General features: G+C 42.7%; 1 protein-coding gene across 1 annotated transcript in view; it reads right to left on the bottom strand.

Annotated features, from left to right (window-relative positions):
- The window catches only part of LOC311107257 (RNA-binding motif, single-stranded-interacting protein 3-like), a 315,032-nt gene that overhangs the window by 104,957 nt on the left and 185,529 nt on the right, over positions 1-24,546 (bottom strand). Inside the window, exon 4 of the mRNA XM_084149737.1 lies at positions 7,134-7,225. Coding sequence (XP_084005863.1) covers positions 7,134-7,225 — 92 coding nt within the window. The remainder of the gene's footprint in view (positions 1-7,133; positions 7,226-24,546) is intronic.

Below are 24,546 nucleotides of genomic sequence, written 5' to 3'. Positions count from 1 at the left end.
TTACACACCACGAACCAACAAATATTCTTCACATCAACAACATAGGAATCACTACATAACGTATTGTATGAGCTCTTATACACAATATTAGGCCCAGCCTTTGGAACTTTGGTTTTCCTAGATATGGCTACTATGTTGTGATCACTACATCCGATGGATTTGGATACTGCTTTCAAACAATTTTCAGCATTATTAGTAAAGATATGATCAATACATGTTGATGTTTTCATTCCTGTACTGTTTGTAACTACCCTGGTAGGTTGATAACCTGAACCAGGTTGCAGGCACTAGTTACAGTTTGAAGCCTGATGAAAGCCAGTCAATATTTAAATCACCCAGAAAGTATACCTCTCTATTGATATCACATACAAAATCAAACATTTCACACATGTTATCCAGATACTGACTGTTAGCACTTGGTGGTCTATAGCAGCTTCCCACCAGAATGGGCTTTAGCTGAGGCAGATGAACCTGTAGCCATATTACTTCAACAGTTTTTAACATGAGATCCTCTCTAATCTTCACAGGAATGTGGTTCTGAATATAAACAGCAACACCTCCACCATTGGCATTTCTATATTTTCTGTAAATGTTATAACCTTGTATTGCTACCACTATCAACAAAGGTATTATCTAAGTGAGTTTCAGAGATAGTCAGAATATGAATGTCATCTGTTACTTGCAAATTATTGATTTCATTAACCTTGTTTCTTAAGCTACATATGTTAACGTGGGCTATTTTTAACACTTTTCTGGGAGGCTTGATTATTTTTCTTGCTTTACTGGGAAGCTTAGCAGAGGTAGACATGCTCGAGTTATTTTTATTAGTGCAGGGTGAGCTGCAAACAGTGGACTTCCTACTAGAGCACACCACCTCAGTGCTAACAGTATTACTCTGGTTCATAGGCATACAGTGGGGAGAACAAGTATTTGATACCCTGCCGATTTTGCAGGTTTTCCTACTTACAAAGCATATAGAGGTCTGTAATTTTTATCATAGGTACACTTCAACTGTGAGAGACGGAATCTAAAACAAAAATCCAGAAAATCACATTGTATGATTTTTAAGTAATTAATTTGCCTTTTATTGCATGATATAAGTATTTGATACATCATAAAAGCAGAACTTAATATTTGGTACAGAAACCTTTGTTTGCAATTACAGAGATCATATGTTTCCTGTAGGTCTTGACCAGGTTTGCACACACTGCAGCAGGGATTTTGGCCCACTCCTCCATACAGACCTTCTCCAGATCCTTCAGGTTTCGGGGCTGTCGCTGGGCAATACGGACTTTCAGCTCCCTCCAAAGACTTTCTATTGGGTTCAGGTCTGGAGACTGGCTAGGCCACTCCAGGACCTTGAGATGCTTCTTACGGAGCCACTCCTTAGTTGCCCTGGCTGTGTGTTTCGGGTCGTTGTCATGCTGGAAGACCCAGCCACGACCCATCTTCAATGCTCTTACTGAGGGAAGGAGAATGTTGGCCAAGATCTCGCGATACATGGCCCCATCCATCCTCCCCTCAATACGGTGCAGTTGTCCTGTCCCCTTTGCAGAAAAGCATCCCCAAAGAATGATAATTCCACCTCCATGCTTCACGGTTGGGATGGTGTTCTTGGGGTTGTACTCATCCTTCTTCTTCCTCCAAACACGGGGAGTGGAGTTTAGACCAAAAAACTCTAGTTTTGTCTCATCAGACCACATGACCTTCTCCCATTCCTCCTCTGGATCATCCAGATGGTCATTGGCAAACTTCAGACGGGCCTGGACATGCGCTGGCTTGAGCAGGGGGACCTTGCGTGCGCTGCAGGATTTTAATCCATGATGGCGTAGTGTGTTACTAATGGTTTTCTTTGAGACTGTGGTCCCAGCTCTCTTCAGGACATTGACCAGGTCCTGCCGTGTAGTTCTGGGCTGATCCCTCACCTTCCTCATGATCATTGATGCCCCACGAGGTGAGATCTTGCATGGAGCCCCAGACCGAGGGTGATTGACCGTCATCTATAACTTCTTCAATTTTCTAATAATTGCGCCAACAGTTGTTGCCTTCTCACCAAGCTGCTTGCCTATTGTCCTGTAGCCCATCCCAGTCTTGTGCAGGTCTACAATTTTATCCCTGATGTCCTTACACAGCTCTCTGGTCTTGGCCATTGTGGAGAGGTTGGAGTCTGTTTGATTGAGTGTGTGGACAGGTGTCTTTTATACAGGTAACGAGTTCAAACAGGTGCAGTTAATACAGGTAATGAGTGGAGAACAGGAGGGCTTCTTAAAGAAAAACTAACAGGTCTGTGAGAGCCGGAATTCTTACTGGTTGGTAGGTGATCAAATACTTATGTCATGCAATAAAATGCAAATTATTTACTTAAAAATCATACAATGTGATTTTCTGGATTTTTGTTTTAGATTCCGTCTCTCACAGTTGAAGTGTACCTATGATAAAAATGACAGACCTGTACATGCTTTGTAAGTAGGAAAACCTGCAAAATCGGCAGTGTATCAAATACTTGTTCTCCCCACTGTATGATCACTGCATACAATAGCTGTAGGATCAGCAGAGGCATTCAGGGCAGTAAGAGGGACATAAATTAAGTTACTTACATTGTGTCTTCCAATGTCCCTAGGATAATGTATATTTGCTGAAGCATAGGTAGGGATTAAATGAGCTGGACTTGGGTCACTGATAAGTCATTGTCTCAACGCAGCCTTATAATTCTGTGAAAGGCTGCATGGAGAGTAGGCTAATCCATCACTAACTCCAGCCATCACTAAACATCCATCTCTAAACATCCATCACTAACTCCAGGCATCACTAAACATCCATCACTAAACATCCATCACTAAACACCCATTTCTAAACTGCCAGCTCTAAACAGCCATCACTAAACAGCCATCACTAAACAACCATCACAAACAGCCATCACCCAGTCAGTCCACCACACTACAAAAGATGAGGCATCTGTTTTCAATCAACCCGCCAGAGACATTACATTTACATTTCATTTGACTCATTTAGCAGACGCTCTTATCCAGAGCGACTTACAATTAGTGAATACATATTTTTTTATACTGGCCCCCCGTGGGAATCGAACCCACAACCCTGGCGTTGCAAACGCCATGCTCTATCAACTGAGCTACATCCCTGCCGGCCATTCCCTCCCCTACCCTGGACAACGCTGGGCCAATTGTGCACCGCCCATGAGTCTCCCGGTCGCGGCCGGCTGCAACAGAGCCAGAGACCACACCACACCAAACGTTGGCAACACAATACAGAGCAGTTTTGGGTGAATGTTCTGCATGATGTTGTGAACGGAAGAAGTGAGAAAAAGAAAAAAGGACGCAAGGGAAAGGACATGCTGATAATATCCCTACGGCCATGTAATACTGACAGTCTATTACCTTCTAATGGGAACCTTGACAGGACCAGGTCGGAGGTGTCACATGCAGCCAGTGACAGGCAACCCTGGTCAAGGTCAGGTCAGTATTTAATGTGCTGGAGCCTGTACCCCCTCCTCCTCCTATCTCTCTCTCCTTTCTTCCTCTCCCCTCTCTCTGTCCTCAGCACTGTTGCTAATGACTCTGTGGGAGGCAGAGCAACACCTGCTGTTGATACTGTCATAGTGGCTGACACAGAGGTCACAGATAGCAATACCCATCCACTCCATCCCTTAAAATCAACATAAAATATAGTTGGCCTAGCTGAATCAATGTTCTCGCTGATGTCAGCGAGATACGGGGGGAGGAGTGGACACACACAGAGAGAGAGAGAGAGAGATAACTTCCACAAAGCTGTGAACGATCTGAGAGACAAGGCAAGAAGGGCCTTCTATGCCATCAAAAGGAACATAAAATTTGACATACAAATTAGGATCTGGCTAAAAATACTTGAATTAGTTATAGAACCCATTGCCCTTTATGGTTCTGAGATCTGGGGTCCGCTCACCAACCAAGAATTCACAAAATGGGACAAACACCAAATTGAGACTCTGCATGCAGAATTCTGCAAAAACATCCTCCGTGTACAACGTAAAACACCAAATAATGCATGCAGAGCAGAATTAGGCCAATACCCGCTAATTATCAAAATCCAGAAAAGAGCCGTTAAATTCTATAACCACTTAAAAGGAAGCGATTCCCAAACCTTCCATAACAAAGCCATCACCTACAGAGAGATGAACTTGGAGAAGAGTCCCCTAAGTAAGCTTGTCCTGGGCCTCTGTTCACAAACACAAACAGACCCCACACAGCCCCAGGACAACAACAACAACAACAACAACAACACAATTAGACCCAACCAAATCATGAGAAAACAAAAAGAGAATTACTTGACACATTGGAAAGAACAAACAAAAAAACAGAGCAAACTAGAATGCTATTTGGCCCTAAACAGAGAGTACACAGTGGCAGAATACCTGACCACTGTGACTGACCCAAACTTAAGGAAAGCTTTGACTATGTACAGACTCAGTGACCATAGCCTTGCTATTGAGAAAGGCCGCCGTAGGCAGACCTGGCTCTCAAGAGAAGACAGGCTATGTGCACACTGCCCACAAAATGAGGTGGAAACTGAGCTGCACTTCCTAACCTCCTGCCAAATGTATGACCATATTAGAGACACATATTTCCCTCAGATTACAGCGATCCACAAAGAATTCGAAAACAAACCCAATTTTGATAAACTCCCTTATCTACTGGGTGAAAAACCACAGTGTGCCATCACAGCTGCAAGATTTGTGACCTGTTGCCACAAGAAAAGGGCAACCAGTGAAGAACAAACACCATTGTAAATACAACCCATATTTATGTTTATTTATTTTCCCATTTGTACTTTAACTATTTGCACATTGTTACAACACTGTATATATACATAATATGACATTTGAAATGTCTTTATTCTTTTGAAACTTCTGAGTGTAATGTTTACTGTTAATATTTATTGTTTATTTCACTTTTGTTTACTATCTACTTCCCTTGCTTTGGCAATGTTAACACACGTTTCCCATGCCAATAAAGCCCTTAAATTGAATTGAATTGAATTGAATTGAAATTGAATTGAGAGAGAGAGAGAGAGAATGCAGGACGTGTTTAATAAGCAATCCTAGTGTAGAGGGATCTAATCTAAGAGCAGCCTTCCAGCTGCACCTCTAATCACCATTACAGTCTACAGTCTAATAACCTGGGAGGGCTGAGCCAGCACATGGCAGGACAGAGGAGAAGGTTCACATAGATAAATAATACTGTAATGTATCCACTGTATTGTCTTGAACTAACAGAGTGGCTGAATAGTTTATTCTCCTCAGTTCTACTACTTATGGAATGAATATAACAAAGGTGAGAGGATCATTAAAATGATCTGATTATTCTAGTCAAACTGTGTGTATGTCCAACAAACTAACACGTCTCACCATCTTACCGAGGTTGTGTGAGAAAGGAAAGGATTGAGATGTCTGAGTTAATGGATAATGCTCCAGATGGAACACCAAGTCACCTTTTCACTGAAAGATATAGGGGAGTGACGAGAGGAGGAGAGAGGAGGAGAGGGGGCAGTGAGGAGGAGAGAGGGGGAGAGAAGAGGAGAGAAGAGGAGAGAGGGGGAGAGAGGGGGCGAGAGGAGGAGAGAGGCATGGGTGATGCACTGGTACCTATTATCTGAAGCTGTTTCACCTTGTTGCTGTTTGCTGCCTTTGTCTGACTGACTGTTTACCTTGCTACTGTTTGCTGCCTGTGTCTGACAGTGACTGAGTCACACTGAGGAGCAGTGCTGAGTGTGACCTTCCAGAGATACCACAGACACGACTGTGGCACAGCAGGCCAGTAACATTCTCTCTCTCTCTCTCTCTCTCTCTCTCTCTCTCTCTCTCTCTCTCTCTCTCTCTCTCTCTCTCTATCTCTCTCTCTCTCTCTCTCTCTCTCTCTCTCTCTCTCTCTCTCTCTCTCTCTCTCTCTCTCTCTCTCTCTCTCTCACTTTCTCTCTTCCCATCTCCTCCTCTCTCTCTCTCTCTCTCTCTCTCTTCCCATCTCCTCCTCCTCTCTCTCTTACTCCTTCCCTCAGGTCATGTAAACCAGAACATGATAAATACCAGCTCCCCAGCCCACTAACTCCTGCCTGGCCTTGCAGCAGCTCACCAGCCCACTAACTCCTGCCTGGCCTTGCAGCAACTCACCAGACCACTAACTCCTGCCTGGCCTTGCAGCAACTCACCAGACCACTAACTCCTGTCTGGCCTTGCAGCAGCTCACCAGCCCACTAACTCCTGCCTGGCCTTGCAGCAGTTTGTGAAATAAAACACCTAACTGTAATAAAAGTTTTAATGGAAGACTGGGTTATGGCAATGCTGTTCAGTTGCTCTACTGTTTAATTCAATGAGCCCAGCGACAGCGCCTGAAGACTAGCTTCTTTTAATTACACTTGTTGTCTCTTTGCTAAAAAGTTGCATGTGGCAATACAGAGCTAATGGTTCTATAAGGAAGTCAGGCTATTCAGTCTCTCTCTCTCTCCACCAATTCAGAACTGAATATGAATATAGCCCCCATCCCCCCAACATCATCATGACCTTCATCACCACCACCACTATCATCATCCTAAAACCTCATCTTCACCCTCATCTTCATCCTCATCCTCATCTTCATCCTCATCCTCATTTTCATCCTCATCATCATCCTCATTTTCATCCTCAACCTCATCTTCATCCTCATCCTCATCTTCATCCTCATCCTCATCTTCATCCTCATCCTCATATTCATCCTCATTATCATCTTCATCATCTTCATCATCATCTTCATCCTCATATTCATTCTCACCCTCATTTTGACCCTTATCCTCATCTTCATCTTCATCTTCATCCTCACCCTCATCTTCATCCTCACCCTCATCTTCACCCTCATCATCATCTTCATCTTCCTCATCTTCCTCATCATCCTCATCTTCATCATCATCTTCATCTTCATCCTCGTCTTCGTCCTTATTTTCATCCTCATCCTCATCCTCATCTTCATCCTCACCCTCATCTTCATCCTCATCCTCATCCTCATCCTCAACTTCATCCTCTTCTTCATCCTCAACATCACCCTCATCATAATTATCACCATCACCAACAACACCATCATCCTCATCATTGTCACAGTGAGTACCTGTACCTTGGCCATCTGTGCCTGGACTCCGCTGGCCTTGAGAGAGGCTACAGCTTTCTGGGCTGCTGTCGGGCTGTCAAAGTCCACAAAGCCATATCCTGCACAGAGGGAGAGACACAGAGGGTTAAATAAGCAACACAGTCTAACTTTAAAATACAGTGTATTAGTGTATTTTATACACTAATAGTTTATTGTACACTCAAAAGGCACAATGCAAAAACTGTAATGTGGCCATTATCCCAAGAGTCAGCCCAGCTAAACCCAGTTAGCAGGGGAGGAACAGGAAACAACTATTTTGTTTGCTGTTTATGGCTGAACATACTGGCTACATACTAGACTGTATGTGTTCTAGAACATACTGACTACATACTAGACTGTATGTGTTCTAGAACATACTGGCTACATACTAGACTGTATGTGTTCTAGAACATACTGGGTACATACTAGACTGTATGTGTTCTAGAACATACTGGCTGCATACTAGACTGTATGTGTTCTAGAACATACTGGGTGCATACTAGACTGTATGTGTTCTAGAACATACTGGGTGCATACTAGACTGTATGTGTTCTAGAACATACTGGCTACATACTAGACTGTATGTGTTCTAGAACATACTGGGTACATACTAGACTGTATGTGTTCTAGAACATACTGGCTACATACTAGACTGTATGTGTTCTAGAACATACTGGGTGCATACTAGACTGTATGTGTTCTAGAACATACTGGCTACATACTAGACTGTATGTGTTCTAGAACATACTGGGTACATACTAGACTGTATGTGTTCTAGAACATACTGGTGGCATACTAGACTGTATGTGTTCTAGAACATACTGGGTGCATACTAGACTGTATGTGTTCTAGAACATACTGGGTGCATACTAGACTGTATGTGTTCTAGAACATACTGGCTACATACTAGACTGTATGTGTTCTAGAACATACTGGCTACATACTAGACTGTATGTGTTCTAGAACATACTGGCTGCATACTAGACTGTATGTGTTCTAGAACATACTGGGTGCATACTAGACTGTATGTGTTCTAGAACATACAGGGTGCATACTAGACTGTATGTGTTCTAGAACATACTGGCTACATACTAGACTGTATGTGTTCTAGAACATACTGGGTACATACTAGACTGTATGTGTTCTTGAACATACTGGCTACATACTAGACTGTATGTGTTCTAGAACATACTGGGTGCATACTATACTGTATGTGTTCTAGAACATACTGGCTACATACTAGACTGTATGTGTTCTAGAACATACTGGGTACATACTAGACTGTATGTGTTCTAGAACATACTGGCTGCATACTAGACTGTATGTGTTCTAGAACATACTGGGTGCATACTAGACTGTATGTGTTCTAGAACATACTGGGTGCATACTAGACTGTATGTGTTCTAGAACATACTGGCTACATACTAGACTGTATGTGTTCTAGAACATACTGGGTACATACTAGACTGTATGTGTTCTAGAACATACTGGCTACATACTAGACTGTATGTGTTCTAGAACATACTGGGTGCATACTAGACTGTATGTGTTCTAGAACATACTGGCTACATACTAGACTGTATGTGTTCTAGAACATACTGGGTACATACTAGACTGTATGTGTTCTAGAACATACTGGTGGCATACTAGACTGTATGTGTTCTAGAACATACTGGGTGCATACTAGACTGTATGTGTTCTAGAACATACTGGGTGCATACTAGACTGTATGTGTTCTAGAACATACTGGCTACATACTAGACTGTATGTGTTCTAGAACATACTGGCTACATACTAGACTGTATGTGTTCTAGAACATACTGGCTGCATACTAGACTGTATGTGTTCTAGAACATACTGGGTGCATACTAGACTGTATGTGTTCTAGAACATACAGGGTGCATACTAGACTGTATGTGTTCTAGAACATACTGGCTACATACTAGACTGTATGTGTTCTAGAACATACTGGGTACATACTAGACTGTATGTGTTCTTGAACATACTGGCTACATACTAGACTGTATGTGTTCTAGAACATACTGGGTGCATACTAGACTGTATGTGTTCTAGAACATACTGGCTACATACTAGACTATATGTGTTCTAGAACATACTGGGTACATACTAGACTGTATGTGTTCTAGAACATACTGGTGGCATACTAGACTGTATGTGTTCTAGAACATACTGGGTGCATACTAGACTGTATGTGTTCTAGAACATACTGGGTGCATACTAGACTGTATGTGTTCTAGAACATACTGGCTACATACTAGACTGTATGTGTTCTAGAACATACTGGCTACATACTAGACTGTATGTGTTCTAGAACATACTGGCTGCATACTAGACTGTATGTGTTCTAGAACATACTGGCTACATACTAGACTGTATGTGTTCTAGAACATACTGGGTACATACTAGACTGTATGTGTTCTAGAACATACTGGCTACATACTATACTGTATGTGTTCTAGAACATACTGGGTACATACTAGACTGTATGTGTTCTAGAACATACTGGGTGCATACTAGACTGTATGTGTTCTAGAACATACTGGGTGCATACTAGACTGTATGTGTTCTAGAACATACTGGGTGCATACTAGACTGTATGTGTTCTAGAACATACTGGGTACCTACTAGAATGTATGTGTTCTAGAACATACTGGGTACATACTAGACTGTATGTGTTCTAGAACATACTGGGTACATACTAGACTGTATGTGTTCTAGAACATAATCGGTACATACCAGACTGTATGTGTTCTAGAACATAATGGGTACATACTAGACTGTATGTGTTCTAGAACATACTGGTGGCATACTAGACTGTATGTGTTCTAGAACATACTGGCTACATACTAGACTGTATGTGTTCTAGAACATACTGGGTACATACTAGACTGTATGTGTTCTAGAACATACTGGCTACATACTAGACTGTATGTGTTCTAGAACATACTGGCTACATACTAGACTGTATGTGTTCTAGAACATACTGGCTGCATACTAGACTGTATGTGTTCTAGAACATACTGGCTACATACTAGACTGTATGTGTTCTAGAACATACTGGGTACATACTAGACTGTATGTGTTCTAGAACATACTGGCTACATACTATACTGTATGTGTTCTAGAACATACTGGGTACATACTAGACTGTATGTGTTCTAGAACTTACTGGGTGCATACTAGACTGTATGTGTTCTAGAACATACTGGGTGCATACTAGACTGTATGTGTTCTAGAACATACTGGGTGCATACTAGACTGTATGTGTTCTAGAACACACTGGCTACATACTAGACTGTATGTGTTCTAGAACATACTGGGTACATACTAGACTGTATGTGTTCTAGAACATACTGGGTACATACTATACTGTATGTGTTCTAGAACATACTGGGTACAAACTAGACTGTATGTGTTCTAGAACATACTGGGTGCATACTAGACTGTATGTGTTCTAGAACATACTGGGTGCATACTAGACTGTATGTGTTCTAGAACATACTGGGTGCATACTAGACTGTATGTGTTCTAGAACATACTGGGTACATACTAGAATGTATGTGTTCTAGAACATACTGGGTACATACTAGACTGTATGTGTTCTAGAACATACTGGGTACATACTAGACTGTATGTGTTCTAGAACATAATGGGTACATACCAGACTGTATGTGTTCTAGAACATAATGGGTACATACTAGACTGTATGTGTTCTAGAACATACTGGTGGCATACTAGACTGTATGTGTTCTAGAACATACTGGGTGCATACTAGACTGTATGTGTTCTAGAACATACTGGGTGCATACTAGACTGTATGTGTTTTAGAACATACTGGCTACATACTAGACTGTATGTGTTCTAGAACATACTGGCTACATACTAGACTGTATGTGTTCTAGAACATACTGGCTGCATACTAGACTGTATGTGTTCTAGAACATACTGTCTGCATACTAGACTGTATGTGTTCTAGAACATACTGGGTACATACTAGACTGTATGTGTTCTAGAACATACTGGCTACATACTATACTGTATGTGTTCTAGAACATACTGGGTACATACTAGACTGTATGTGTTCTAGAACATACTGGGTACATACTATACTTTATGTGTTCTAGAACATACTGGGTACATACTAGACTGTATGTGTTCTAGAACATACTGGGTGCATACTAGACTGTATGTGTTCTAGAACATACTGGCTACATACTAGACTGTATGTGTTCTAGAACATACTGGTGGCATACTAGACTGTATGTGTTCTAGAACATACTGGGTGCATACTAGACTGTATGTGTTCTAGAACATACTGGGTGCATACTAGACTGTATGTGTTCTAGAACATACTGGCTACATACTAGACTGTATGTGTTCTAGAAAATACTGGCTACATACTAGACTGTATGTGTTCTAGAACATACTGGCTGCATAATATACTGTATGTGTTCTAGAACATACTGGCTACATACTAGACTGTATGTGTTCTAGAACATACTGGGTGCATACTAGACTGTATGTGTTCTAGAACATACTGGGTACATACTAGAATGTATGTGTTCTAGAACATACTGGGTACATACTAGACTGTATGTGTTCTAGAACATACTGGGTACATACTAGACTGTATGTGTTCTAGAACATAATGGGTACATACCAGACTGTATGTGTTCTAGAACATAATGGGTACATACTATCTGTATGTGTTCTAGAACATACTGGTGGCATACTAGACTGTATGTGTTCTAGAACATACTGGGTGCATACTAGACTGTATGTGTTCTAGAACATACTGGGTGCATACTAGACTGTATGTGTTCTAGAACATACTGGTGGCATACTAGACTGTATGTGTTCTAGAACATACTGGGTGCATACTAGACTGTATGTGTTCTAGAACATACTGGGTGCATACTAGACTGTATGTGTTTTAGAACATACTGGCTACATACTAGACTGTATGTGTTCTAGAACATACTGGCTACATACTAGACTGTATGTGTTCTAGAACATACTGGCTGCATACTAGACTGTATGTGTTCTAGAACATACTGTCTGCATACTAGACTGTATGTGTTCTAGAACATACTGGGTACATACTAGACTGTATGTGTTCTAGAACATACTGGCTACATACTATACTGTATGTGTTCTAGAACATACTGGGTACATACTAGACTGTATGTGTTCTAGAACATACTGGGTACATACTAGAATGTATGTGTTCTAGAACATACTGGGTACATACTAGACTGTATGTGTTCTAGAACATACTGGGTACATACTAGACTGTATGTGTTCTAGAACATAATGGGTACATACCAGACTGTATGTGTTCTAGAACATAATGGGTACATACTAGACTGTATGTGTTCTAGAACATACTGGTGGCATACTAGACTGTATGTGTTCTAGAACATACTGGGTGCATACTAGACTGTATGTGTTCTAGAACATACTGGGTGCATACTAGACTGTATGTGTTTTAGAACATACTGGCTACATACTAGACTGTATGTGTTCTAGAACATACTGGCTACATACTAGACTGTATGTGTTCTAGAACATACTGGCTGCATACTAGACTGTATGTGTTCTAGAACATACTGTCTGCATACTAGACTGTATGTGTTCTAGAACATACTGGGTACATACTAGACTGTATGTGTTCTAGAACATACTGGCTACATACTATACTGTATGTGTTCTAGAACATACTGGGTACATACTAGACTGTATGTGTTCTAGAACATACTGGGTACATACTATACTTTATGTGTTCTAGAACATACTGGGTACATACTAGACTGTATGTGTTCTAGAACATACTGGGTGCATACTAGACTGTATGTGTTCTAGAACATACTGGCTACATACTAGACTGTATGTGTTCTAGAACATACTGGTGGCATACTAGACTGTATGTGTTCTAGAACATACTGGGTGCATACTAGACTGTATGTGTTCTAGAACATACTGGGTGCATACTAGACTGTATGTGTTCTAGAACATACTGGCTACATACTAGACTGTATGTGTTCTAGAAAATACTGGCTACATACTAGACTGTATGTGTTCTAGAACATACTGGCTGCATAATATACTGTATGTGTTCTAGAACATACTGGCTACATACTAGACTGTATGTGTTCTAGAACATACTGGGTGCATACTAGACTGTATGTGTTCTAGAACATACTGGGTACATACTAGAATGTATGTGTTCTAGAACATACTGGGTACATACTAGACTGTATGTGTTCTAGAACATACTGGGTACATACTAGACTGTATGTGTTCTAGAACATAATGGGTACATACCAGACTGTATGTGTTCTAGAACATAATGGGTACATACTATCTGTATGTGTTCTAGAACATACTGGTGGCATACTAGACTGTATGTGTTCTAGAACATACTGGGTGCATACTAGACTGTATGTGTTCTAGAACATACTGGGTGCATACTAGACTGTATGTGTTCTAGAACATACTGGCTACATACTAGACTGTATGTGTTCTAGAACATACTGGCTGCATACTAGACTGTATGTGTTCTAGAACATACTGTCTACATACTAGACTGTATGTGTTCTAGAACATACTGGGTACATACTAGACTGTATGTGTTCTAGAACATACTGGCTACATACTATACTGTATGTGTTCTAGAACATACTGGGTACATACTAGACTGTATGTGTTCTAGAACATACTTGGTACATACTATACTGTATGTGTTCTAGAACATACTGGCTACATACTAGACTGTATGTGTTCTAGAACATACTGGGTGCATACTAGACTGTATGTGTTCTAGAACATACTGGCTACATACTAGACTGTATGTGTTCTAGAACATACTGGTGGCATACTAGACTGTATGTGTTCTAGAACATACTGGGTGCATACTAGACTGTATGTGTTCTAGAACATACTGGGTGCATACTAGACTGTATGTGTTCTAGAACATACTGGCTACATACTAGACTGTATGTGTTCTAGAACATACTGGCTACATACTAGACTGTATGTGTTCTAGAACATACTGGCTGCATAATATACTGTATGTGTTCTAGAACATACTGGCTACATACTAGACTGTATGTGTTCTAGAACATACTGGGTGCATACTAGACTGTATGTGTTCTAGAACATACTGGCTACATACTAGACTGTATGTGTTCTAGAACATACTGGCTACATACTAGACTGTATGTGTTCTAGAACATACTGGCTGCATAATATACTGTATGTGTTCTAGAACATACTGGCTACATACTAGACTGTATGTGTTCTAGAACATACTGGGTACATACTAGACTGTATGTGTTCTAGAACATACTGGCTACATACTATACTGTATGTGTTCTAGAACATACTGGGTACATACTAGACTGTATGTGTTCTAGAACATACTGGGTGCATACTAGACTGTATGTGTTCTAGAACATACTGGGTGCATACTAGACTGTATGTGTTCTAGAACATACTGGGTGCATACTAGACTGTATGTGTTCTAGAACATACTGGGTACATACTAGAATGTATGTGTTCTAGAACATACTGGGTACATACTAGACTGTATGTGTTCTAGAACATACTGGGTACATACTAGACTGTATGTTTTCTAGAACATAATGGGTACATACCAGACTGTATGTGTTCTAGAACATAATGGGTACATACTAGACTGTATGTGTTCTAGAACATACTGGTGGCATACTAGACTGTATGTGTTCTAGAACATACTGGGTGCATACTAGACTGTATGTGTTCTAGAACATACTGGGTGCATACTAGACTGTATGTGTTCTAGAACATACTGGCTGCATACTAGACTGTATGTGTTCTAGAACATACTGGCTACATACTAGACTGTATGTGTTCTAGAACATACTGGCTGCATACTAGACTGTATGTGTTCTAGAACATACTGGCTACATACTAGACTGTATGTGTTCTAGAACATACTGGTGGCATACTAGACTGTATGTGTTCTAGAACATACTGGGTACATACTAGACTGTATGTGTTCTAGAACATACTGGGTGCATACTAGACTGTATGTGTTCTAGAACATACTGGGTGCATACTAGACTGTATGTGTTCTAGAACATACTGGGTGCATACTAGACTGTATGTGTTCTAGAACATACTGGGTACATACTAGAATGTATGTGTTCTAGAACATACTGGGTACATACTAGACTGTATGTGTTCTAGAACATACTGGGTACATACTAGACTGTATGTTTTCTAGAACATAATGGGTACATACCAGACTGTATGTGTTCTAGAACATAATGGGTACATACTAGACTGTATGTGTTCTAGAACATACTGGTGGCATACTAGACTGTATGTGTTCTAGAACATACTGGGTGCATACTAGACTGTATGTGTTCTAGAACATACTGGGTGCATACTAGACTGTATGTGTTCTAGAACATACTGGCTGCATACTAGACTGTATGTGTTCTAGAACATACTGTCTACATACTAGACTGTATGTGTTCTAGAACATACTGGCTGCATACTAGACTGTATGTGTTCTAGAACAAACTGGCTACATACTAGACTGTATGTGTTCTAGAACATACTGGGTACATACTAGACTGTATGTGTTCTAGAACATACTGGGTACATACTAGACTGTATGTGTTCTAGAACATACTGGGTGCATACTAGACTGTATGTGTTCTAGAACATACTGGGTGCATACTATCTGTATGTGTTCTAGAACATACTGGGTACATACTAGACTGTATGTGTTCTAGAACATACTGGATACATACTAGACTGTGTTTCTAGCAGCCAGTAAGTGTTTCAAGCAGCCAGTGAGTGTTTCTAGCAGCCAGTGAGTGTTTCAAGCAGCCAGTGAGTGTTTCTAGCAGCCAGCGAGTGTTTATAGCAGCCAGTGAGTGTTTCTAGCAGCCAATGAGTGTTTGTAGCAGCTACAGTGAGTGTTTCTAGCAGCCAGTGAGTGTTTCTAGCAGCCAGTGAGTGTTTCTAGCAGCTACAGTGAGTGTTTCTAGCAGCTACAGTGAGTGTTTCTAGCAGCTACAGTGAGTATGTCTAGCAGCCAGTGAGTGTTTCTAGCAGCTACAGTGAGTGTTTCAAGCAGCTACAGTGAGTGTTTCTAACAGCTACAGTGAGTGTTTCAAGCAGCCAATGAGTGTTTCTAGCAGCTACAGTGAGTGTTTCTAGCAGCCAGTGAGTGTTTCTAGCAGCTACAGTGAATGTTTCTAGCAGCTAGAGTGAGTATGTCTAGCAGCCAGTGAGTGTTTCTAGCAGCCAGTGAGTGTTTCTAGCAGCTACAATGAGTGTTTCAAGCAGCTACAGTGAGTGTTTCTAACAGCTACAGTGAGTGTTTCAAGCAGCCAATGAGTGTTTCTAGCAACGACAGTGAGTGTTTCTAGCAGCTAGAGTGAGTATGTCTAGCAGCCAGTGAGTGTTTCTAGCAGCCAGTGAGTGTTTCTAGCAGCTACAATGAGTGTTTCAAGCAGCTACAGTGAGTGTTTCTAACAGCTACAGTGAGTGTTTCAAGCAGCCAATGAGTGTTTCTAGCAACTACAGTGAGTGTTTCTAGCAGCCAGTGAGTGTTTCATATAGTTACAGTGAGTGTTTCTAGCAGCCAGTGAGTGTTTCTAGCAGCCAGTGAGTGTTTCTAGCAGCCAGTGAGTGTTTCTAGCAGCCAGTGAGTGTTTCTAGCAGCCAATGAGTGTTTCTAGCAGCTACAGTGAGTGTTTCTAGCAGCCAGTGAGTGTTTCTAGCAGCCAGTGAGTGTTTCTAGCAGCCAGTGAGTGTTTCTAGCAGCTACAGTGAATGTTTCTAGCAGCTAGAGTGAGTATGTCTAGCAGCCAGTGAGTGTTTCTAGCAGCCAGTGAGTGTTTCTAGCAGCTACAATGAGTGTTTCAAGCAGCTACAGTGAGTGTTTCTAACAGCTACAGTGAGTGTTTCAAGCAGCCAATGAGTGTTTCTAGCAACTACAGTGAGTGTTTCTAGCAGCCAGTGAGTGTTTCATATAGCTACAGTGACTGTTTCTAGGAGCCAGTGAGTATTTCTAGGACCTACAGTGAGTGTTTTTAGCAGTCAGTGAGTGTTTCAAGGAGCTACAGTGAGTGTTTCTAGCAGCCAGTGAGTGTTGCTAGCAGCCAGTGAGTGTTTCTAGCAGACAGTGAGTGTTTCTACTAGCTCAGTGAGTGTTTCAAGCAGCCAGTAAGTGTTTCTAGCAGCTACAGTGAGTGTTTCAAGCAGCCAGTGAGTGTTTCTAGGAGCTACAGTGAGTGTTTGTAGCAGCTACAGTGAGTGTTTCTAGCAGCCAGTGAGTGTTGGGTACATACTAGACTGTGTTTCTAGCAGCCAGTAAGTGTTTCAAGCAGCCAGTGAGTGTTTCTAGCAGCCAGTGAGTGTCTCAAGCAGCCAGTGAGTGTTTCTAGCAGCCAGTGAGTATTTCTAGCAGCCAGTGAGTGTTTCTAGCAGCCAATGAGTGTTTCTAGCAGCTACAGTGAGTGTTTCTAGCAGCCAGTGAGTGTTTCTAGCAGCTACAGTGAGTGTTTCTAGCAGCCAGTGAGTGTTTCTAGCAGCTACAGTGAATGTTTCTAGCAGCTAGAGTGAGTATGTCTAGCAGCCAGTGAGTGTTTCTAGCAGCCAGTGAGTGTTTCTAGCAGCTACAATGAGTGTTTCAAGCAGCTACAGTGAGTGTTTCTAACAGCTACAGTGAGTGTTTCAAGCAGCCAATGAGTGTTTCTAGCAACGACAGTGAGTGTTTCTAGCAGCTAGAGTGAGTATGTCTAGCAGCCAGTGAGTGTTTCTAGCAGCCAGTGAGTGTTTCTAGCAGCTACAATGAGTGTTTCAAGCAGCTACAGTGAGTGTTTCTAACAGCTACAGTGAGTGTTTCAAGCAGCCAATGAGTGTTTCTAGCAACTACAGTGAGTGTTTCTAGCAGCCAGTGAGTGTTTCATATAGTTACAGTGAGTGTTTCTAGCAGCCAGTGAGTGTTTCTAGCAGCCAGTGAGTGTTTCTAGCAGCCAGTGAGTGTTTCTAGCAGCCAGTGAGTGTTTCTAGCAGCCAATGAGTGTTTCTAGCAGCTACAGAGAGTGTTTCTAGCAGCCAGTGAGTGTTTCTAGCAGCCAGTGAGTGTTTCTAGCAGCCAGTGAGTGTTTCTAGCAGCTACAGTGAATGTTTCTAGCAGCTAGAGTGAGTATGTCTAGCAGCCAGTGAGTGTTTCTAGCAGCCAGTGAGTGTTTCTAGCAGCTACAATGAGTGTTTCAAGCAGCTACAGTGAGTGTTTCTAACAGCTACAGTGAGTGTTTCAAGCAGCCAATGAGTGTTTCTAGCAACTACAGTGAGTGTTTCTAGCAGCCAGTGAGTGTTTCATATAGTTACAGTGACTGTTTCTAGGAGCCAGTGAGTATTTCTAGGACCTACAGTGAGTGTTTCTAGCAGCCAGTGAGGGTTTCAAGGAGCTACAGTGAGTGTTTCTAGCAGCCAGTAAGTGTTTCAAGGAGCTACAGTGAGTGTTTCTAGCAGCCAGTGAGTGTTTCTAGCAGCCAGAAAGTGTTTCAAGCAGCCAGTGAGTGTTTCTAGCAGCTACAGTGAGTGTTTCTAGCAGCTACAGTGAGTGTTTCTAGCAGCTACAGTGAGTATGTCTAGCATCCAGTGAGTGTTACTAGCAGCCAGTGAGTGTTTCTAGCAGCTACAGTGAGTGTTTCAAGCAGCTACAGTGAGTGTTTCTAACATCTACAGTGAGTTTTTCAAGCAGCCAATGAGTGTTTCTAGCAGCTACAGTGAGTGTTTCTAGCAGCCAGTGAGTGTTTCATATAGCTACAGTGACTGTTTCTAGGAGCCAGTGAGTATTTCTAGGACCTACAGTGAGTGTTTCTAGCAGCCAGTAAGTGTTTCAAGGAGCTACAGTGAGTGTTTCTAGCAGCCAGTGAGTGTTGCTAGCAGCCAGTGAGTGTTTCTAGCAGACAGTGAGAGTTTCTACTAGCTCAGTGAGTGTTTCAAGCAGCCAGTAAGTGTTTCTAGCAGCTACAGTGAGTGTTTCAAGCAGCCAGTGAGTGTTTCTAGGAGCTACAGTGAGTGTTTCTAGCAGCTACAGTGAGTGTTTCTAGCAGCCAGTGAGTGTTGGGTACATACTAGACTGTGTTTCAAGCAGCCAGTGAGTGTTTCTAGCAGCCAGTGAGTGTTTCAAGCAGCCAGTGAGTGTTACTAGCAGCCAGTGAGTGTTTCTAGCAGCCAGTGAGTGTTTCTAGCAGCCAATGAGTGTTTGTAGCAGCTACAATGAGTGTTTCTAGCAGCCAGTGAGTGTTTCTAGCAGCCAGTGAGTGTTTCTAGCAGCTACAGTGAGTGTTTCTAGCAGCTACAGTGATTGTTTCTAGCAGCTACAGTGAGTATGTCTAGCAGCCAGTGAGTGTTTCAAGCAGCCAGTAAGTGTTTCTAGCAGCTACAGTGAGTGTTTCAAGCAGCCAGTGAGTGTTTCTAGGAGCTACAGTGAGTGTTTCTAGCAGCTACAGTGAGTGTTTCTAGCAGCCAGTGAGTGTTGGGTACATGCTAGACTGTGTTTCTAGCAGACAGTAAGTGTTTCAAGCAGCCAGTGAGTGTTTCTAGCAGCCAGTGAGTGTTTCAAGCAGCCAGTGAGTGTTTCTAGCAGCTATAGTGAGTGTTTCTAGCAGCCAGTGAGTGTTGGGTACATGCTAGACTGTGTTTCTAGCAGCCAGTAAGTGTTTCAAGCAGCCAGTGAGTGTTTCTAGCAGCCAGTGAGTGTTTCAAGCAGCCAGTGAGTGTTTCTAGCAGCTACAGTGAGTGTTTCTAGCAGCTACAGTGAGTGTTTCTAGCAGCTACAGTGAGTATGTCTAGCATCCAGTGAGTGTTTCTAGCAGCCAGTGAGTGTTTCTAGCAGCTACAGTAAGTGTTTCAAGCAGCTACAATGAGTGTTTCTAACAGCTACAGTGAGTGTTTCAAGCAGCCAATGAGTGTTTCTAGCAGCTACAGTGAGTGTTTCTAGCAGCCAGTGAGTGTTTCATATAGCTACAGTGACTGTTTCTAGGAGCCAGTGAGTATTTCTAGGACCTACAGTGAGTGTTTCTAGCAGTCAGTGAGTGTTTCAAGGAGCTACAGTGAGTGTTTCTAGCAGCCAGTGAGTGTTGCTAGCAGCCAGTGAGTGTTTCTAGCAGACAGTGAGTGTTTCTACTAGCTCAGTGAGTGTTTCAATCAGCCAGTAAGTGTTTCTAGCAGCTACAGTGAGTGTTTCAAGCAGCCAGTGAGTGTTTCTAGGAGCTACAGTGAGTGTTTGTAGCAGCTACAGTGAGTGTTTCTAGCAGCCAGTGAGTGTTGAGTACATACTAGACTGTGTTTCTAGCAGCCAGTAAGTGTTTCAAGCAGCCAGTGATTGTTTCTAGCAGCCAGTGAGTGTTTCAAGCAGCCAGTGAGTGTTTCTAGCAGCCAGTGAGTGTTTCTAGCAGCCAATGAGTGTTTGTAGCAGCTACAGTGAGTGTTTCTAGCAGCCAGTGAGTGTTTCTAGCAGCTACAGTGAGTGTTTCTAGCAGCTACAGTGAGTGTTTCTAGCAGCTACAGTGAGTGTTTCTAGTAGCTAAAGTGAGTATGTCTAGCAGCCAGTGAGTGTTTCTAGCAGCCAGTGAGTGTTGCTAGCAGCCAGTGAGTGTTTCTAGCAGACAGTGAGAGTTTCTACTAGCTCAGTGAGTGTTTCAAGCAGCCAGTAAGTGTTTCTAGCAGCTACAGTGAGTGTTTCAAGCAGCCAGTGAGTGTTTCTAGGAGCTACAGTGAGTGTTTCTAGCAGCTACAGTGAGTGTTTCTAGCAGCCAGTGAGTGTTGGGTACATACTAGACTGTGTTTCAAGCAGCCAGTGAGTGTTTCTAGCAGCCAGTGAGTGTTTCAAGCAGCCAGTGAGTGTTACTAGCAGCCAGTGAGTGTTTCTAGCAGCCAGTGAGTGTTTCTAGCAGCCAATGAGTGTTTGTAGCAGCTACAATGAGTGTTTCTAGCAGCCAGTGAGTGTTTCTAGCAGCCAGTGAGTGTTTCTAGCAGCTACAGTGAGTGTTTCTAGCAGCTACAGTGATTGTTTCTAGCAGCTACAGTGAGTATGTCTAGCAGCCAGTGAGTGTTTCAAGCAGCCAGTAAGTGTTTCTAGCAGCTACAGTGAGTGTTTCAAGCAGCCAGTGAGTGTTTCTAGGAGCTACAGTGAGTGTTTCTAGCAGCTACAGTGAGTGTTTCTAGCAGCCAGTGAGTGTTGGGTACATGCTAGACTGTGTTTCTAGCAGACAGTAAGTGTTTCAAGCAGCCAGTGAGTGTTTCTAGCAGCCAGTGAGTGTTTCAAGCAGCCAGTGAGTGTTTCTAGCAGCTATAGTGAGTGTTTCTAGCAGCCAGTGAGTGTTGGGTACATGCTAGACTGTGTTTCTAGCAGCCAGTAAGTGTTTCAAGCAGCCAGTGAGTGTTTCTAGCAGCCAGTGAGTGTTTCAAGCAGCCAGTGAGTGTTTCTAGCAGCTACAGTGAGTGTTTCTAGCAGCTACAGTGAGTGTTTCTAGCAGCTACAGTGAGTATGTCTAGCATCCAGTGAGTGTTTCTAGCAGCCAGTGAGTGTTTCTAGCAGCTACAGTAAGTGTTTCAAGCAGCTACAATGAGTGTTTCTAACAGCTACAGTGAGTGTTTCAAGCAGCCAATGAGTGTTTCTAGCAGCTACAGTGAGTGTTTCTAGCAGCCAGTGAGTGTTTCATATAGCTACAGTGACTGTTTCTAGGAGCCAGTGAGTATTTCTAGGACCTACAGTGAGTGTTTCTAGCAGTCAGTGAGTGTTTCAAGGAGCTACAGTGAGTGTTTCTAGCAGCCAGTGAGTGTTGCTAGCAGCCAGTGAGTGTTTCTAGCAGACAGTGAGTGTTTCTACTAGCTCAGTGAGTGTTTCAATCAGCCAGTAAGTGTTTCTAGCAGCTACAGTGAGTGTTTCAAGCAGCCAGTGAGTGTTTCTAGGAGCTACAGTGAGTGTTTGTAGCAGCTACAGTGAGTGTTTCTAGCAGCCAGTGAGTGTTGAGTACATACTAGACTGTGTTTCTAGCAGCCAGTAAGTGTTTCAAGCAGCCAGTGATTGTTTCTAGCAGCCAGTGAGTGTTTCAAGCAGCCAGTGAGTGTTTCTAGCAGCCAGTGAGTGTTTCTAGCAGCCAATGAGTGTTTGTAGCAGCTACAGTGAGTGTTTCTAGCAGCCAGTGAGTGTTTCTAGCAGCTACAGTGAGTGTTTCTAGCAGCTACAGTGAGTGTTTCTAGCAGCTACAGTGAGTGTTTCTAGTAGCTAAAGTGAGTATGTCTAGCAGCCAGTGAGTGTTTCTAGCAGCCAGTGAGTGTTTCTAGCAGCTACAGTGAGTGTTTCTAACAGCTACAGTGAGTGTTTCAAGCAGCCAATGTGTGTTTCTAGCAGCTACAGTGAGTGTTTCTAGCAGCCAGTGAGTGTTTCATATAGCTAAAGTGACTGTTTCTAGGAGCCAGTTAGTATTTCTAGGACCTACAGTGAGTGTTTCTAGCAGCCAGTGAGTGTTTCAAGGAGCTACAGTGAGTGTTTCTAGCAGCCGGTGAGTGTTGCTAGCAGCCAGTGAGTGTTTCTAGAAGACAGTGAGTGTTTCTACTAGCTCAGTGAGTGTTTCAATTAGCCAGTGAGTGTTTCTAGGAGCTACAGTGAGTGTTTCTAGCAGCTACAGTGAGTGTTTCTACTAGCTCAGTGAGTGTTTCAAGCAGCCAGTGAGTGTTTCTAGGAGCTACAGTGAGTGTTTCTAGCAGCTACAGTGAGTGTTTCTAGCAGCCAGTGAGTGTTGGGTACATGCTAGACTGTGTTTCTAGCAGCAAGTAAGTGTTTCAAGCAGCCAGTGAGTGTTTCTAGCAGCCAGTGAGTGTTTCAAGCAGGCAGTGAGTGTTTTTAGCAGCTACAGTGAGTGTTTCTAGCAGCCAGTGAGTGTTGGGTACATGCTAGACTGTGTTTCTAGCAGCCAGTAAGTGTTTCAAGCAGCCAGTGAGTGTTTCTAGCAGCCAGTGAGTGTTTCAAGCAGCCAGTGAGTGTTTCTAGCAGCTACAGTGAGTGTTTCTAGCAGCTACAGTGAGTGTTTCTAGCAGCTACAGTGAGTATGTCTAGCATCCAGTGAGTGTTTCTAGCAGCCAGTGAGTGTTTCTAACAGCTACAGTGAGTGTTTCAAGCAGCCAATGAGTGTTTCTAGCAGCTACAGTGAGTGTTTCTAGCAGCCAGTGAGTGTTTCATATAGCTACAGTGACTGTTTCTAGGAGCCAGTGAGTATTTCTAGGACCTACAGTGAGTGTTTCTAGCAGTCAGTGAGTGTTACAAGGAGCTACAGTGAGTGTTTCTAGCAGCCAGTGAGTGTTGCTAGCAGCCAGTGAGTGTTTCTAGCAGACAGTGAGTGTTTCTACTAGCTCAGTGAGTGTTTCAAGCAGCCAGTAAGTGTTTCTAGCAGCTACAGTGAGTGTTTCAAGCAGCCAGTGAGTGTTTCTAGGAGCTACAGTGAGTGTTTGTAGCAGCTACAGTGAGTGTTTCTAGCAGCCAGTGAGTGTTTCTAGCAGCCAGTGAGTGTTTCAAGCAGCCAGTGAGTGTTTCTAGCAGCCAGTGAGAGTTTCTAGCAGCCAGTGAGTGTTTCTAGCAGCCAATGAGTGTTTGTAGCAGCTACAGTGAGTGTTTCTAGCAGCCAGTGAGTGTTTCTAGCAGCCAGTGAGTGTTTCTAGCAGCTACAGTGAGTGTTTCTAGCAGCTACAGTGAGTGTTTCTAGCAGCTACAGTGAGTATGTCTAGCAGCCAGTGAGTGTTTCTAGCAGCCAGTGAGTGTTTCTAGCAGCTAGAGTGAGTGTTTCTAACAGCTACAGTGAGTGTTTCAAGCAGCCAATGCGTGTTTCTAGCAGCTACAGAGAGTGTTTCTAGCAGCCGGTGAGTGTTGCTAGCAGCCAGTGAGTGTTTCTAGAAGACAATGAGTGTTTCTACTAGCTCAGTGAGTGTTTCAAGCAGCCAGTGAGTGTTTCTAGGAGCTACAGTGAGTGTTTCTAGCAGCTACAGTGAGTGTTTCTAGCAGCCAGTGAGTGTTGGGTACATACTAGACTGTGTTTCTAGCAGCCAGTAAGTGTTTCAAGCAGCCAATGAGTGTTTCTAGCAGCCAGTGAGTGTTTCAAGCAGCCAGTGAGTGTTTCTAGCAGCCAGTGAGTGTTTCTAGCAGCCAGTGAGTGTTTCTAGCAGCCAGTGAGTGTTTCTAGCAGCCAATGAGTGTTTCTAGCAGGTACAGTGAGTGTTTCTAGCAGCCAGTGAGTGTTTCTAGCAGCCAGTGAGTGTTTCTAGCAGCTACAGTGAATGTTTCTAGCAGCTAGAGTGAGTATGTCTAGCA

Source organism: Coregonus lavaretus, assembly GCF_964263955.1.
Source record: "Coregonus lavaretus genome assembly, chromosome: 3".
NCBI lineage: Eukaryota > Metazoa > Chordata > Actinopteri > Salmoniformes > Salmonidae > Coregonus > Coregonus lavaretus.
This window is presented reverse-complemented; position numbering and strand designations above follow the sequence as displayed.